Below are 16,850 nucleotides of genomic sequence, written 5' to 3'. Positions count from 1 at the left end.
ATATTGGGCGATCCCGGATGTTCAAGGTTATCGTTGTTTGTTGGTGTTTCCATATTAAAGTACACTGCTCCAAAAAATAAAGGGAACACTTAAAAAACACACCCTAGATCTAAATGAATGAAATATTCTTATGAAATACTTTGCTCTTTACACAGTTGAATGTGCTGACAACAAAATCACACAAAAATGATCAATGGAAATCAATTGTATCAACCCATGGAGGTCTGGATTGGGAATCACACTCAAAATTAAAGTGTAAAAACAAACTCCAGGCTGATCCAACTTTGATGTAATGTCCTTAAAACAAGTCAAAATGAATCTGTGTTGCTTCCTGAGTGGACACTATGATTTCACAGAAGTGTGATTGACTTGGAGTTACATTGTGTTGTCTAAGTGTTCCCTTTATTTTTTGAGCAGTATATTAACCCTTGTGTTGTCTTGCGGGTCAAAAGTGACCCGCTACCATGTTTAACTGTAGAAAAAAACACCTTAACCTATTTTTTTCCAACTTAAAATTTTATGACTTTTCCTAAAGAGACCCCATAATTAGAAAAAGTGATACTTCTTTTTTGTTTATGTTTCCATGTGGGCTGTACACCACTAGGGTACAAAGATTGTCGTAGGGGTCATTTTTGACCCGTAGGACAAGGTAAACAATGTTAAGATCGCACAAGGGTTAAACTCCTCCAAATGGAAACACCTCAGTCGGCTTTCAATCTTGTTCGACGATGACGCCGCTCGAAGGTACCGGCTGGTTACGGAGAAACAACTCTGATGAAATGAACTGGGAGAGGGGTAAAGCTGTCGGTTGGGAGTCAGATCGAGGTACCTGGGTGTAAAACATGCGTCTTAGAAATCTGCTGAAAACCGGATTATATTTAGAAAGAAGTCCTTGAGATTGTTTCTTCTTGTTTGCCCCGTGCCGTGCTCCAGCTCCTTTCATTCTTGCGGGACAAGTTGCGCTTGGCGCCGCTAGCGCTCGCGTTTCTTCGGACTGGAGGGACTCTCAGATTCATGAGGTCTCAGGATACGGGGATCGAGCCGTGTTCGTGTTTCTGTCAGAGTCAAACGCAGAGTCTACTGCAGTCTTACTAAAGTCGCTGCCGTCATCTCATACAGTGGTAATCTTACGGTCTTAGAGAAGTTGTAGCCAAGTCTTCTCCCAGTCTTGGGTCTTACGATAATATATCAATATACTGATGTTATCGCAAGTCTTTCAGTCTTTACGGTGCCGCAACACAATCAACAACCAAGAGATGAGCTTTAACAAAACTGGAAACCCAGTAGACCAGGCGTCTGCTATCTTTTATCTTTACACTGCGGCTCCGAGTGGCTTGCGAAAATAAATTGTAAATATTTCATTGAAGTGTATTTCATTTGTGTTAATTCTTTTTTTTTAACTTTTAGTTCTAAGTTGGAAGATTATTGTGATCTTGAAATATTAAATAAAATTATATTTATTATTTTTCGCCGCTCAAAGTAACGTCACACTCGCGGAAGCCGGTTTTCCCCGCCAGCTGGTAAAGTCCCGATTCGCAGATGCTGTGCGGAGAAGTTCAGGAGCAGAAGTCCCATAAACCAGGTAAAATAAATATTTATGAAGATAATTTGCAAATATTTATTTTTACTGACACAGTGATTTTTTTCCCGATTTATTTTTAAAATTCAGGTCAAGGCTCCGCTACACGCTCTAAAAGCCCAAAGCTATAAATGAGCTCATTAAATAAATAAAATTTAATTTTCTCCGTAATACTTTGTGAATTTCAGAAGCAACACACTACACAGTTGTCTATGCAAAGTGTAAAGGTAATAAAAAGCAATATATACAGTGGTACCTTTATTTTAGACGTCAAAAAGTAATCGCCCCCAGTGGTTTTCTTTTCCAAGGAAACCGGGTCCAAATGGCTCTTTGGGTGTTGAGGGTTGCCGACCCCTGTTGTAGACAAACAATCCCCATAGCGGGATTGGCGGCTGAGACGGTATTTGTTGGCGGGACGGCTGAACGGGAACGGTGGAGGACGTCCCGATCAATATGGACTGTCCAGAAAGAGGAGCAGGCGGTGGAGCTCTGGACAGAACAGCCCGACTTCGGCATCCTCTGACCAAAATGTTTACGATTCCTCCGCTGTACACAACCGAACGTCTCAGTCTGGCCTCTCTGACGTTTTCCCAAAAACGTCTAACGTGCGCTATCCCTGCGATGGTCTCATCACTGATCCAATCCGTCCCCGTAGAAACTCCTCTTCCGCAGCCCGACGTTGTTACTCTCAGGGGTGAATCAATGAATCGCCCTTTTTTTGAAAAGGCTTATAATTCTTAAAGCAGAAAAATTGATAAATGACCAACGGGCCGTTGGCTGATACCGGCTTGGAGTGGATTTTCTGGGGAATGCGATGGGAGGCCGGTCCGGGACTTTGACAAATAGTGCATTGAAACCACATGATTAATGGAAACACAGACAAAAACACAGGTTTGACCAGTAGTTCATATGGCGAAAAAAAAAATCATAAATACATGTTTGCATAAATACTTTCATGAGAAACTGATTTCCCCGCTATCATCTGAGAGAGGACACCACTTGACGCACCCTCAGAAAACTGTTTTCTACTTCACTGGTGATGTCTAACTTGACGTTTACACCTCTGCAACTTCAAAAAACAAAAAGATATTTCCTTTCTCTTCATAAGATGGATCTTAATAATATCCAAGCCAGTCATTATTATCATTCATTTAGCTTAGCTGAAATGCTACATTTGTAGCTTTTGAGACAAGTTCCCTGAGAAACATTCCTGTGTCATTGCACATTATTGGAAAACGATTTTTTTTTTCTCCAATTTCGCAGCGCCACCTTAATAGATTTACCACGAGCCGTCAAGACCTAACGACGGGGGCGGGATTTGGCCGATCTGGCCGCCGCCGGTCGTCCGTTTCTCTTCTTGTGGCCCGGCGGGCCGAAGAGGAGGGGGAGGCAGTAGAGGACGATGATGATCAGGTTCACCGCCACGCAAACCAGCGCGGCGCCGGCAGAGTTGGCGAAGGTGACGGGCACGGAGCTTCCGAGGAGCCAGAGCCGCCGCGTGGCCATGTCCCGTTCGATGGCCTTCATCTGGAAGTGGGTGCCGAGGACGCCGCAGACGTGGAAGAGCTGGTGACTGTGACCTGAGGGGGTCAGAGCAGACGGACAGGAACAAGTTAGGGTCCTTAAATCGCCGATCGTCCCCTTGTCCGATTGGTCCAACATCTCGTAAACTCAATAGCCGCAACTAGACCTGCTATGCATCACCTTGTTCTGTGGCGTGGAGACATAAAAAGACTTAAATGGGTTTATAGATGCAATAACAAACACAATGCAGCAGGAATTTGATTTTTTTTATGACATACCCAAATTTCCGGATTATAGGCTTTGGACACTGCGGCTTCAACAATGATGCGGCTAACTTATGGATTTTTTTTTTTTAAGCAACGAGCGACATAAGGCCAAAACATTTAGCCTCATCACATCGGACCAATGAAATTACCGTGAAATTCTGACACCGAAGAAGACGCGGATGAAGATAGGTGGAGTAAGACAAGGCGGGGATAGAAACTAGACGGATGGATGGGCTTTTCCTTGTGTTTTCTATTATTAAACTTTTTAATCAGCTGTGTAACAGCCACTGTTCGGAAAAAAAAGCATTGCAAGTATGCATTTGTGGATGTTTAGAATAAGAATAAGAATAAGAATAAGAATAAGAATAAGAATAAGAATAAGAATAAGAATAAGAATAAGAATAAGAATAAGAATAAGAATAAGAATAAGAATAAGAATAAGAATAAGAATAAGAATAAGAATAAGAATAAGAATAAGAATAAGAATAAGAATAAGAATAAGAATAAGAATAAGAATAACTTTATTTATCCCGAAGGAAATTTTTGTGCCAGAGTTTCAAGTAAAACATAACAATAATAAATAATAGTAGGAATTGTTTAAACGGTGAAAAAAAAAAAATGTTGCCGTTATGTTTTCAATCAAAAGTTAAAAAAAGAAAGGTTTCTGTTTATCTCATGTCACAACCTACGCATGTATATTTATTTAGTTATTTTTAGCCGGGGCAGCTTATATTCAGATACGCTCAATAGTCCGGAACGTATGATACTTCTTAAAAACTTTGTTAGCATAGTGACTTCTTTAGCTAATCAGCCACCTTTAGCTCATCTTTGTTCCTAAGAATTGTACAAATGATTGACTTGTTGCAGTGCTTGGCGATTTCTGACAAAAACATTGGTCTTGTATGTTTAGCTTTCCTTTCCATCTTCATATCTACTGTAATAGGCTCGGCTTCTTAGCACTGCTAGCACTTTTCTCTTTCATGGGAGCCATAATAAACAACACTACGCTAGATTCCCGCTATGCTACAACGCTCCACGGCGGAAAGCCCACAAGGTTGCTTGTTTGTGGGTCAATTCAAAATTTGTTTGAAAAATTGAGAAAATCCCAAAGACGTATTTGATTAACGTAAATGACGACGAAGAAAGCCGTCCCGGGGTGAGCCTCACCGATGTAGTCGAAGCTGCCGGGAGCGAGGCGCTCGGGCAAATGCGTGGCAAAGAGGAACCCGGTCAAGAAAGCCAAGAAGATGTGGTAGCAATGGAGGGCGTTGCTATCGTTGTCCGTGCAGCCGTCGCCTTCACAAAAGAACAGCTGGTCGCCAGGAAGAAATCAGCAAGTCAGAGGGCTATCGTGCGCATTCCCATCCAATATCACGATCATAAAGAACCGTGATACTTGTCGCTGGTGTGTTTAAGATAACCGCTAATGGTTTTGAATGTACTCGAATATCGGGCGTGTCTTTTGTAATGATAAAGGTATAGACCAGGGGTGGGGAAACTTTTTGGCTCAGCAGTGACTTTTAAAATTATATTAAAAAAAAAAAAAACGCATTCGCTAACAGTACATATCAGACTCGATCGAGATTTGTCTGAACATTGTCTGACATTTGGTTTAAAAATAAAACCAGCTTGGTTTTGAAGGCTCTGACATGTGTTTGCATTTTATGCACAAACCGGTTTTACCCTCGTAGTTTCACGTCCAGCTCATTCACGTGTGTTCACAGTAAAGGCTAAATCCCCAAAAAATCTATGTCATTCAGCTCAGAAAAATTCTCAAGTAGGTCCAAAAATGAAATAATCTCCTGTTTGAGCTCCCGCAAATTCATTGATCCAAAATCAAAAATTCACAGCGAGTATGCATTTCTGCACCAATCTTTGGCGGGCCGGATTCAAAAGACCAACGGGCCGGATGTGGCCCGCGGGCCGTAGTTTGCCCACGTCTAGTATAAACTTACAGTCGTCCCTACCCTGTAAAAGAGTGGAATGTTGTCAAATAGGTACGGGTAGGCGAACGCAATCACGCGGAGGACTTTGCTGTACTTTGGACCCCGCCATTCGGTGGACCTGGAATGAAAGGAGAAAGAAGGGCAACGTCAGAACGGCGATATTTGGTATTTCGGCTCACGAATTTGTTGAGTGACGGGACGGCGGAGGGGGGGGGGGGGGAGTTGACCTCAGTTGATTTGGGATTTATACACAAGCCTCCAAATTCCAGTTTTACTTTACGCCAGGTGTGTTCAAAGTCCGGCCAAATGCGCCCCTGGTTAAATTTACACCGGCCCGCATGATAGCAATAATAAAATCTAATTCAGTCGGGCAGCCCGTTTTTTTCTATGTCGCATTTTGATCTGATTCTAAAATTGAAATAACTCAATTTTTTCGATAAGAAGTAACGATTCACATGGCCTTCGATATTTTGTACTTCTGAATAATATCATGTTTTGAATTTAGAAGTTCATAGTGAGCATTTAACAGTGAATAATATATAACATTTCACATGAACCTAGATATGTTTTCCTTATTTTATGACATATTCAAATATGAATATGGTAAAAAAAATATAAAAAAAAATCAAGAAATAGATCTTTTGTATTTAATGTTAATGGTTTAAAGAATGTCGCCCCGCACAAATATGGCCGTCTTCATAAAAGGTTCCCCGCTTTCCGAGCATCGGATCAGAATTTCAACGAACTCCGCCGTCGTGCGGCGTGACGGGTTTTATTTTAAATGGCGAGCACACGTCTGTCAGCTCCCCAAGCCTGTCCAGCTTAAACTACAGCCGAATATAATGAATGACTGTTCAAGGTTTGGCTCTTTTTCTCCGGCAGCAATGAGTGGGATGAAGGTTGTGGATAAATAATAACAGAGAGAACGTACGCACACTCGTGGCCTCCGTGGTTCGGTTTGCGCAAACAGCGAAATATCGACGAATCTACAAGTGGGAACGAGATTAAAAAATGTCTGGTGTTTGAAAGGTGTCCCTCGTAAATCAACACATACGACAAAAATGTGTGCAGGTGTGTGTGTGTGTGTGTGCGTGTGTGAGAGACAGAAATAGAGGGGAAAACATGTAAAAACAGTCAATTCAGAAGAGAGAGAAAGAAAACAACCAAGACCCAAACCTATGAGTCCCGACCCCAATTTATTCTGTTTTGTCAATATAGAAACACACACACACACTTTCATACAGAGTGCAAAAGTGTCTTATACCCCGTCACATAAGCAAAAACCAGGGGAAAAGCAGCGGAAGGGGAAAAGCGCTGGGTTTTTGGCCGAACTCGCTGTCATTACCTCTTTGCGACGTCCAGGTCGTATTGCAGGAACGGCAAGCCGAGCCTTTCGGGCGTTCGGGGAGAGACCAGCGAGAGAGGGACAATTAGGAAGACGGACCGGGATCACGTGGTTTCGTTGCAGGAAAAACCCAAAAGCGACCAAAAGTCGTCGCTAAAAGACTCACAGGATTATTTATCCGACATCAGGTTAATCTAATTTGAAGAAGCCCACATACTGTGGTGGTTTACTAGCGTGCCGTGCTACCGCTAACACCCCGTGTTATGCCTGGTAGCATTACTTACAAAACTTTTAGTCGATAATAAAATATAAAAGCATCCTGTTCCTGCCACATCGTCAAAGAAAATTCCTGGCTGGTTTTTGACTTTATTCTTTATTCAAACCATCTAGCACGAGTATCCAGACCAGATTATTAATCCAACTGCGACTGGGGATAAATTTAGTCTTGTCAAAAGAAAAACGGAGGGCTATCATAAATGATTGACTCGATCAGTCTGGATTCAAGCTAGGTTTTTTTTGCCCCTGGGATCCAAATTGGGATCTCTACTGTCCTCACCTAATATTAATCATTTGTTCGATTGTGATCATTTCTATGCAGACGATACAATGATTTTACGAGATTATTATCATTGCTGGTCCAAACTACCCACAATCTACATTTGACGTCATTCAAACTGGACTGTTCTACCATAAGTTGGTGTTAAATGCAGACAAATCCAAATTCATGTTATTTCCAAAACAGATACCTGTACTCTATGGATGACATGCAATTTTAAATGTCATGAGTGTCTCATCTTGTTTTTGTTGTAACTTAAAATGTCATGCAAGTCTCTTTGCAAGAGATTTGAACCTCAATGAGACTAATCTGGTTAAATAATGTTTGTTATTATTGTTATTTTGCCGAACTGCTCAGATGTGGGGTGCGGAACTTCACGTCAAACTCTAATCTTTTCACAGATTTGAAATTGATCCCCTGAAGATGTTTCGCCTCTCGACCCAGAGGCTCCTTCACTTCGGGAATTGTTGTTTGCAGAATTTTCTTTCTTCTTTGTTGAGCTCTCTGTGCTTTTTCTACAAAAACCGACAATTTCGTCAACAACCAAATTGAGAAGACGTGATGTCTGAACGCTTTCCAGGACGTCTATCATGAAAACATCGTAAATTGAAACACGGGTGGTTTCTGTGCGCTGCGGGTTTTTTTTCCAACTCAACCCAAATTGCGCAGCAACACAACCTTCAAAGTTTGTGTTCGAAAAAACACAACTCAAAGAAAATCAAGTCCTCATTGCCCGAATGCCCTGATCCCTTTCAAGGAATGTAAATAGCGTTGATCGAAAAAACACGCCTTTTTCGTGTGAGACGTCGCCGTTGGTGGGCGGGTGTGTGTGACGGACGGGCGTTACCTGGAGTAGCAGGCCAGCCCTGTGCACAGGACCGTGTTTAGCACAGCGATGGGCACGTAGCTCCGGTGAAAGTAGCCGTTCGTCCACTTATCGGGGAAAACGTAGGCCGAATAGGTAATGGCAGACCCTGAAACGCATCAAATCAACAATACAGATGTTTTATTTTTCACTCAGATCGGTGTTTTTGGGTGCCCGCCAGTTTACCAAACACGCTTTAGAGGAAAAACAAAGATCCCTTTCACAGCCGAGACCGATTGTTGTAATTCACGACAACGAATAACAGCCCCGTTGCATCCAAGTGTTGATTATCCCGAATGGAAAACATTCACAATGTGTGTTTTGTACTGAGGTCTGTGTTCAGCTGAGCCCGCGACCCCACCCCCCCGACATAGATCACCCTTGAAAAACACAACTGAGCTCAGCTCAAGCCATCCTTTCATTCCATCCATCCATCTGCAAGAATTCACCCTCTCATTCACACACATCTGGGAAATTTTTCCAATTTTTTTGGAAACCACAGAATCCAATGGAAACCCATGCAGACACAAGGGGAACATGCAAACTCTGCACAGAAAGGCTGAGGGAATTGAACAAGGGTCCGTCGTGCTGTGAGATGGAAGCGCTGCCACGCATCCCAGTGACAGATGATGCAAGATTATATGATATTATATTTATCTATCCATCCATCTTCTGCCGCTTATCCTGCTTTCAGGGTCGCGGGGGGGGGGGGGGGGGGGGGGATGCTGGGGTCTATCCTTGCTGTCATCTGGCGAAAGGCGGAGTACGCCCGAGACTAGTCGCCAGTCAATCGCTTGGTCACATATACACACAGACAACCATTCACTCACTCATTTGGGGCAATCTTTCCTCGCGTTTTTCCAATTAACCTGCGGCATGTTTTTGGACTGTGAGAAGAAAACCCGTAGAAAATCCATCCAGACGCAGGGAGAACATGCAAACTCCATAAACTCCACTTACCGGTATTTTTTTAAATTTTATTTTATTTTATTTCATCTTATTTTATTTTATTTTATTTTATTTTATTTTATTTTATTTTATTGTATTTTAGTATGATACTTTTCAAGAATAGAATAGAATACTATAATATAGTAGTGTTACTCTAAAACCCACAATGCAAAAGTACAAAAAAATTATAAATAATTTGTCACAGAAAATAACAATGAGTTATGCTGAGGTAGTTATGGTTAAGGTGCAACTTTATTTTGATTTGTTTTTAAAGTGACAGTAGTAATAATATAATATAATATAATATAATATAATATAATATAATATAATATAATATAGTATAATATAATATAATATAATATAATATGATATGATATAATATGATAAGATAAAATAAAATAAAATAAAATAAAATAAAATAAAATAAAATAAAATAAAATAAAATGCCATCATTATAACTTTTGAATGAATTCTTAGCTATTTCAAAACCCTAGAAAAACTGATATGACATGATATGAAAAAAACGCAAAGGGTGCACAAGGCAGAATCACACACACACACACAGACAAACGCTTACCTAGGCTGTAGAAACTGAGAGCGCCATAGTCAAAAAAGAAACAGATGTGCCGCGCCCGCTCCGACATGCTGCTGAAGGTGTGAGCACAGCTGGACGCCAGCGGATAAACGCAGCAGGACACAAGGAAGATCACCAGGGGCCAAGTGAAGGGGTCCTGCCACGCCGTCTGCATCAGCACCACCATCACCAGCTTCCACAGGAAATACCTAGCGGCATGAAATTCTATGTTATGTCTGCGTAGCCTGCAGCTTCGGCAGAAATGAAGAAGATCCGGTTTCACGTGGACCTCTTGGCTCTTTGAGATGAACGGATATGGCGGTTAATTCAAATTCCTGTTTACTAGAATCTTTTCCTAGAACTCGACGATTATTTTTGGAAGAATATTTAAGAAGAAAAAAAAAAAAACATGTTTACGAGTGGCTAGTTAATCAGTTGACACCAGCGTCCCAGTCGCTATTTCACAGGTCTTAAATCAGCACGTTTCAGTTTAATGGGTTATGATTTTTGTTTTGTCTTGTCTCTTAGTTATCATTTAAAAAAATCTTAAAACTTCCTCTTTCAAGCGAGCCCGACCGGTGTCAGCGACCGCCGGACGAGCTGTAATATCACACAAGCGGTGAAACATTCAGCGCGACATTAAACTGGACAGCTAAATATTAGATAAACGACTAATGTTGAATATGCATTCAGAATTTGCCGCTCTATTTTTTTTCACAGGTATGAATGCAACATTAATCAATATGAATAATTCACGCTCTCTCTTTTGAACCTTGCTTTTCTCTGTTCAAATTTTTATGAAGGCCATCCGTCACCCCCCCCTTTCCATTTCTAAAAATTTAATTTTTATTTCATTCAGGCGATCTCGCGGAGATTTTTATTTATTTTTCTTTATTTATAGCGAGAATGAGAAACCCTCACGGCCCTCGGCGGCGACGACGCAAACGCGCCAGAGCGCAAGGCCGCGGGAAACCACAAAAGTCTCAAGTGAGTTGTGGAAAAACACCTCAACCTGAAGTTCAGTGAGTTATAGTGAAGTGGAAGATAAGGTTGATCAATGTCGTACATTTGGTCGAACTGGAAATTATAAAGGTTATAAACTAGACTTACAGCGCACCAATCAGGAAGAGTTATGGCCGAAATCATCGATGTGAACTGCGTCGGACCCACGACGGACCCCTGTGGAAGCCCATTTCTGACGATAAACAGGCCAGGCCGGGTTAAATCAGCCAAAAGCACGTGAGATGGTCTTGTTTTTTGTGACAAACGCGGTTGATAAATGTGATTAATCAATGGAGAAAAGAGGCAAGGCTTTTTTTTTTTTATCTCAAGAAGAGGAGACACTGAATCTGGCGCGGTATGACAAGACATATGGGAAAAACGGACGGCTGTGGCTGAAGTCGTTTTCCGCGACGGGTCGGAAACCTTGGCTGAGCCAGAAGATTGTAAAGGAAGGCTTCTCCATGAATTTGGGATTATGCCAAACGAAGCACTGGAAAAGATCAACTGCAACCGTTTATTTTACCGTATTTGCCACACTATAAGGCGCATTGGATTATAAGGCTCACCTTCAATGAATGGCTTGTTTTAAAACATTTTTTACATAAAAGGCGCACCCCATTATAAGGCGCAAAGAATAGAAACTACAGTAGTGGCTGGGGTTGTGTTATGCATCCACTAGATGAAGCTGCGCTAAAGGAAATGTCAACAAAATAGTCAGATAAGTCAGTCAGTCAAATTTCATTGATAAAATACAAACCAACGTTTTGACAACTCCGTTCACTCCCAAAACAAGTTAGTGCTTTCACAATACGGTACCGTATGTACCTGTAGCTCTTACCGGTATTTGCGCCACCTTCGTTTGAAAACAATGTTTTTCCAACTCCATTTGTCACAGTTCAAAGCTTTTGATAAAACAAAAGCACCAAGAAGGACCGCCTTTAAATTAATTGACGTTCATGTCGCTAGCTAGTGCTGATGCCTTAATTCGAATATTGACTGTGGTGACGCCTCTACTTGCTCCTCTCTGTTCAACAACCCACAGTTCCACTTTGTCCTCTTACTGTGGCCATCTCGCTTTGTTTCCTCAGATTATAAGGCGCATTGTCGTTTTTTTAAGAAAATTAAAGGCTTTTATAGCGCCTTATAGTGCGGAAAAATATGGTATTTATTCATTCATTCATTATCTGCACTGTTTTTTCTTTGCATTTTGGATCACCGGGGTGCCTCAGCCTGTTCCAGCTGCCAACGGAGATTTTAAAGTGCGCTCGATTGATAATGTTAATAATTTCAGTGTCTTTTGATATTGTTGTTTATCGCTGATGGCTATGAAAACATTAAGCCAAAGGGGAAGTGCACTGATACTACTACTGCAAGTGTTGCTGTTTTTCGCTGCCACTTTTGCACGTTTACGCTTTTTATATATTCTCAACATATTGTTTAGTACATAAGTAATTATGAAATGCAGGTCGTCCTCTCTTAACAATGGGGTTACGCTCCAAGGGGTCGAGCTCGTAATTAAGCGAAACAGCGTTTCTACCGTACAGTATTTGCATACGTATCAGCCTTTGGAACCTTGCTATTGTCCTTTTCTTTTATTTTAATGTTTATATTTGCATGAATATAGGCCAATTATGAGCACTTGTAAGCAATACACTACAATAGGTGCTCAACTCACAACTCCTCTGCCAGTGGATTCTGCGTTTGTTTCAAAATTATCGCAAAGCTAAAGTCATCATTGACGTCGTTAAGTGAGGACCAACCGTAAACGTCCATCCATCAGTTGGTCCATCAGTCATACAACCGGCCAAAACCGTCCATCAATGTTTAAACCCTTGGTTTTGATATCAACTCGGCCCGTCTGGCAGTGGTACGAAGCAGCGGACACCTTTCTTTTGCTTCAGTTTGTTAAAAACAGACAAAAAACACCAAACAACTCGTTTAAAAAAACTTCCCGTTGGACCTTGCGCCGAAGGGCAAGGTCGTTAGAGGGATGCAAATGGCGGTTTGCACATCCGGGAGTGGCGAGACGTTCATAATTAACCAACATGTTCATTTTGACCGGACTGTTAAGTCATGCATTTGAAAGCTAAACAAACATCAACACGGCTCTTTCCAGAAAGCCTAATCTTATCGGGAGGGTCGGGTTTTCCTCGCGTATGGCGGCCACTGCGTCCACGCCTCAGTGCACCGCATTAGCCGAATCGGCGTTATTCGTGCGTCTACGTGGTGGCGACGCATTCGCATAGCAAGCAAGCTTTCAAAGGTTTTACATTTCACCCTATCGCTTATGATCTAATTATCTTATCGGGAATCACGAAAGCAGCATTTTCAGAGCACGTCCATCTTCTGCGCTGACTAACCTTCTCGTGCTGAAACTGGGCCGCCACTTATTTTGCAAATGTTTACGTCACGTGTTACGAAGACACGCGGCAACGTAGCGAGAAGGTTGCCGGTTCGATTCCGACCGGGTCACCTCTCTTTGTGGAGTCACCATGTTCTGTTTTGGTTTCTTCCGGGTTCAAAACAATGCGAAAAGTTCACTAAATCAGGGGTCTCAGACTCGTGGCCCTTGGAACAATATTTTGTGCCCTCCTGGCTGAAATCAAATTGTGTTGGTGAGGCCCGCGTGTTTTTTCTAGCATGCATTTGGGGGTTTTATACGGCGGTTTTCAAAAAAAAAAAAAAAAAAAAACAGGTAAGGAAAAAAATGAAAAAGTAACTTTGCAATGTATTTTTTGCTTCAAAATTTGAAAACAAAATGATTTTTTGATTAAAAAAAAAAAACGTCTAGTGACATTGTTGAAATAATCTTTTCTTTTGTTATTTCTATAAAAAAACACAAAAATGGGCTCAATTAAAAAGATTGATTTAATAACCAGAATAGCCTTGTAAACATTATACCTCCTCTTATTGTGCCACCAATCAATTTTCTAATAAATTCTGGTGGCAAATTTTACCACCCTGACAAAATGTTCTCTTTTAAGTCAACAATATTTTTAGGGTGTAATTTGATCAATTCTTTTTTAATATTCATTTTTACTTTTCATTCATCATGTATTTTTTAGAGGAACAGTTCATTACATATAAATATTTTTATCATTTACCTGTTTACCTCTTTAAACACTAAAACAAAGGAAAAATTTAGACTTACTGTTACTTCTAGGTAATGATTTTATTGGTCCGGCCCCCTTGACATCAAATTAGGCCGTATTTGACCCCCGGACCAAAATGACTTTGACATCCCTGCACTAAATGGTCCGCGAGTGCGAGGGTGAATGATGGAATCTGTATATGATGTAAATGAGAGGGTGAATGGTTATATGTCCTTATATGGCGTTTTAATGAGAGGGAATAGTTGTACATCTGTGTAACATGAATGAAGGAGTGACTGGTTGCATGTCTCTGCATGTGGCCCTGTGATTTATTGGCGTCCCATCTGGGATGAACCAGGCCTCTTGCCTAATGACAGCTGGGAGAGGCTCCAGCAGTGACATGCAGTCAGGGGAGGCAGGAGAGGCCGTGCCTCACTTGTCAATCTTAGAAAGAAAAATATGCAAAATCAAATAAAGAAGTAAATATTTAGCAACGATTTGCACGATAAAGGTTATTTCTCATTTCGCTTCACTAGTTTGGGATCAAAATCGCTGGATTTTCACATTTACCGATCAAATACTGAGATGAGACGTGCGCTGAGGCTGCGGACTGTTGAGCCTCAACGTAGATTGTGCAATGACGGCTGACTGCTGGCATGCTCTGCACAAAGACCTCATTGCTGTCACTATTAAAATGTTGAAACACTTTTGCTATATGAACTACATTTCCAATGTACAGTCAACAACTGTACGTGTGTTACTAGTTTCTTGTGCTGAGCGATCATAAAATGGCTGCGAACTCCCACCAAGTGAGGCACGCAGCTCTCCTGCCTCATGGTAGGGGTGATTCCTCTTCCAGCTCCTCGGCTTATTCTGTGGATAAGCTACTCTGTAGTGTTCGTATATTTGTAAAATATGATTGTGATGAAGTCGGTGCCTCACCAGCCAGGATGAGCGCAGGATAAGTAATATAGCTAATGAATGATGAACAATACTAAATCAAAATCACTACATTGTTAGTTTTTTCCCTCCTAATTTCAGGATGGGCTCTCTGAGACTCTTGCTTTCACGGCTGCAGGGACTTACGTTTAAAACAAACCCCTTCGCCCATGCAGTTGCACCCCGTCCACGCCGCCGCTGTGATTTCTGTCAAAATCTTCCGAAAGTGACGCCCAAAGTCCAACCGCACATCCGGCATTTGGCATCCGATAATATCATGCGCATTTGGGAAGGCAAGTAGCAGCTGCTGCGCCTCCCCATCGCTATTTCTTTCACTTCGAATGTAAAACTGCTGCATTTAGCGTGTTTTTATATCTCTAACCAAGCGGAGTTGATATCGTCTGTACGGAGCTGCTATCAAGTGGATTATCAATCATTTCGAAGTAAGAGAGCAATTGAGGAATAATATTCGGAGTTTAGTTTGGTGCTAATCTTAGCTTTTCATTATTTTGATTGAAAACATTTTTTTTGACTCGCTGCAAACAAAACCTGGGCAATAGCATAATTTTTTTTTTATATCATTTCTGGATATTACAAACCCGATATCCTCATAAAAGGACTTGTATACTGAATTTCAGTGCTTGGTCGAAGTTATATCTTTTGTTTGTACATTTTTTTTTGCTGAGTAACCACAAAAGTTGCCCCCCATTTTCATTTTTTCCCCATGTATCTTATAACAAGAGATTGCCGTCGAAATGGTTTCCATCTCGATATATCTTCTAACTCATTTCGTTTGTTCTGAAACAAAGCAGTTATTTGTCGAAAACATTCCACTCCCGCGGCACAGCAACTACTGACATTTCTTTTCTATGAATGTTGTTAATGGTTTTTACAAAGAAAACCCCAAACTTAACCAGTAATAAACATGTCATTAAAAATGTGCCCTGAGCTCCCCATGCATCAGAGTGAAGGATGACGATAAAGGATAATGGCGTCTCTCGACTTTTCCTCTGCTAACTCTTCTGTGCTCGGTTTGTTGATTTAAATCAACGCTGTGACTGATGCCGTTCTAATCACGCAAAACTGGTTTTCAAACAAAAGCGCAGCCGAATGCCAGCGACAGAAACAAACGTGCCGTTGGTGCGTCTGCATGACGTATCACACACCGGAGAGAATTCTCCGGGTTTTTTTTTTCGCCCGTCTTACCATGTTGGTAGAAAGTGGGTCCAGATGTTGAGGGTCTCGTTGGTCAGCTGGAAGAGGCTGAGGATGCAGTCGGTAGCAGAGCTGCGGGGATGGCGGTAGCCGGAGATGATGCTGTCCTCGTGGAAAACCTAAAAATTGTAGGAAAAGCAATAAAAGAGAGTTTTCTCAATCATCTGTACGCGGCGTTTTCACAGATGCGCGATATCTACCGAACCGTTCACATTCGAGCACATTCGGAGTAGAAGAAACACCGGTTCTTGACAGAGACTTCAATATATTGATGCCTCCGAGCCTGAGGAATCCTCCGACTCAAATCAGGAAATGTCACTCGGCAGGTTGATCTTGCCGCTTGGTAAATCCAGAAAGAAACCTCCGTAACGCGAGGGGAACATCTCCGGAACAAAGTTCACTTCCAAAGTCTTCTGCGGTCTCGGTTCGGCGCTCGCAGACACGAGCGATTCACCCGAGCGGCGTCACGTGGTGAAATGTGAAAGCCGGCGGCAAAGACGAGCAGGATTATCGACCGAAAGTCCACTCTGGAAGATGAAGACCCTCCGCCCTGGAGTCTGTCCGATCTGTTTGGGCGAGGCTTAGTTACACCGAAAGGTCCAGCTCGTCCGCTGAAGACACGCTTAATCTCGACTTACTTTGGGAACTTGATTGATGGTGAAGACCTGCGGTAATTTTATGAGGCTCAACATGGCTGAGGCTGCCGCCGCCGCCGTCTGGAGTGGTCTGATCTCGGGTCTTCTGCTGGGTGTGCCTCCGTCTTTACAAGCTATGCGTTGCCATGCCGTCCCATAGCATTCTGGTCCTCACCACCTCCCTCCACAAACCCGTCGAGAATATCCAGTTTACCTGGGCCACTCCCATGTCTCCTCCTCCTCCTAACTCTCTGGAGGTGTGCACGGGTTTTTGTGTGCGCGCCCACACACACACACACAAACACACACGGAATCTCAACAACCCGACCAAAAGACTCATTTAGATTTGCTGTAAAGCGACGAA

General features: G+C 42.0%; 1 protein-coding gene across 1 annotated transcript; it reads right to left on the bottom strand.

The window, feature by feature from the left end:
• Window positions 1–1,592: 1,592 nt before the first annotated feature.
• Window positions 1,593–16,648, bottom strand: paqr5b (progestin and adipoQ receptor family member Vb). Its single transcript, XM_086144163.1, has 8 exons — window positions 16,490–16,648; window positions 15,843–15,970; window positions 9,607–9,812; window positions 8,064–8,190; window positions 6,661–6,705; window positions 5,337–5,433; window positions 4,537–4,681; window positions 1,593–3,159 (listed from the first exon to the last, which is right to left on the bottom strand). Exons 1-8 carry the CDS (start codon window positions 16,541–16,543, stop codon window positions 2,879–2,881), a joined length of 1,083 nt encoding a protein of 360 aa, XP_086000289.1. The 5' UTR covers window positions 16,544–16,648; the 3' UTR covers window positions 1,593–2,878.
• Window positions 16,649–16,850: the final 202 nt, after the last annotated feature.

This window comes from Fistularia commersonii, chromosome 3, assembly GCF_037954325.1.
Source record: "Fistularia commersonii isolate RoL2024-O1a breed Wild chromosome 3, RoL_Fcom_v1.0, whole genome shotgun sequence".
NCBI classification, from domain to species: domain Eukaryota; kingdom Metazoa; phylum Chordata; class Actinopteri; order Syngnathiformes; family Fistulariidae; genus Fistularia; species Fistularia commersonii.
The sequence above is the reverse complement of the archived record's forward strand: the minus strand, read 5'-3'. Positions and strand labels throughout refer to the sequence as shown.

What these genes read in the sequence shown, in the direction of transcription:
- paqr5b (XM_086144163.1), bottom strand. Translation starts at nt 16,543, where the DNA reads ATGTTGAGCCTCATAAAATTACCGCAGGTCTTCACCATCAATCAAGTT. An exon ending in ACCCACTTTCTACCAACATG is followed by an intron (nt 9,813 to 15,842) that starts GTAAGACGGGCG and finishes TCATGCCGCTAG; the next exon opens with GTATTTCCTGTGGAAGCTGG. An exon ending in ACATTCCACTCTTTTACAGG is followed by an intron (nt 4,682 to 5,336) that starts GTAGGGACGACT and finishes CCTGGCGACCAG; the next exon opens with CTGTTCTTTTGTGAAGGCGA.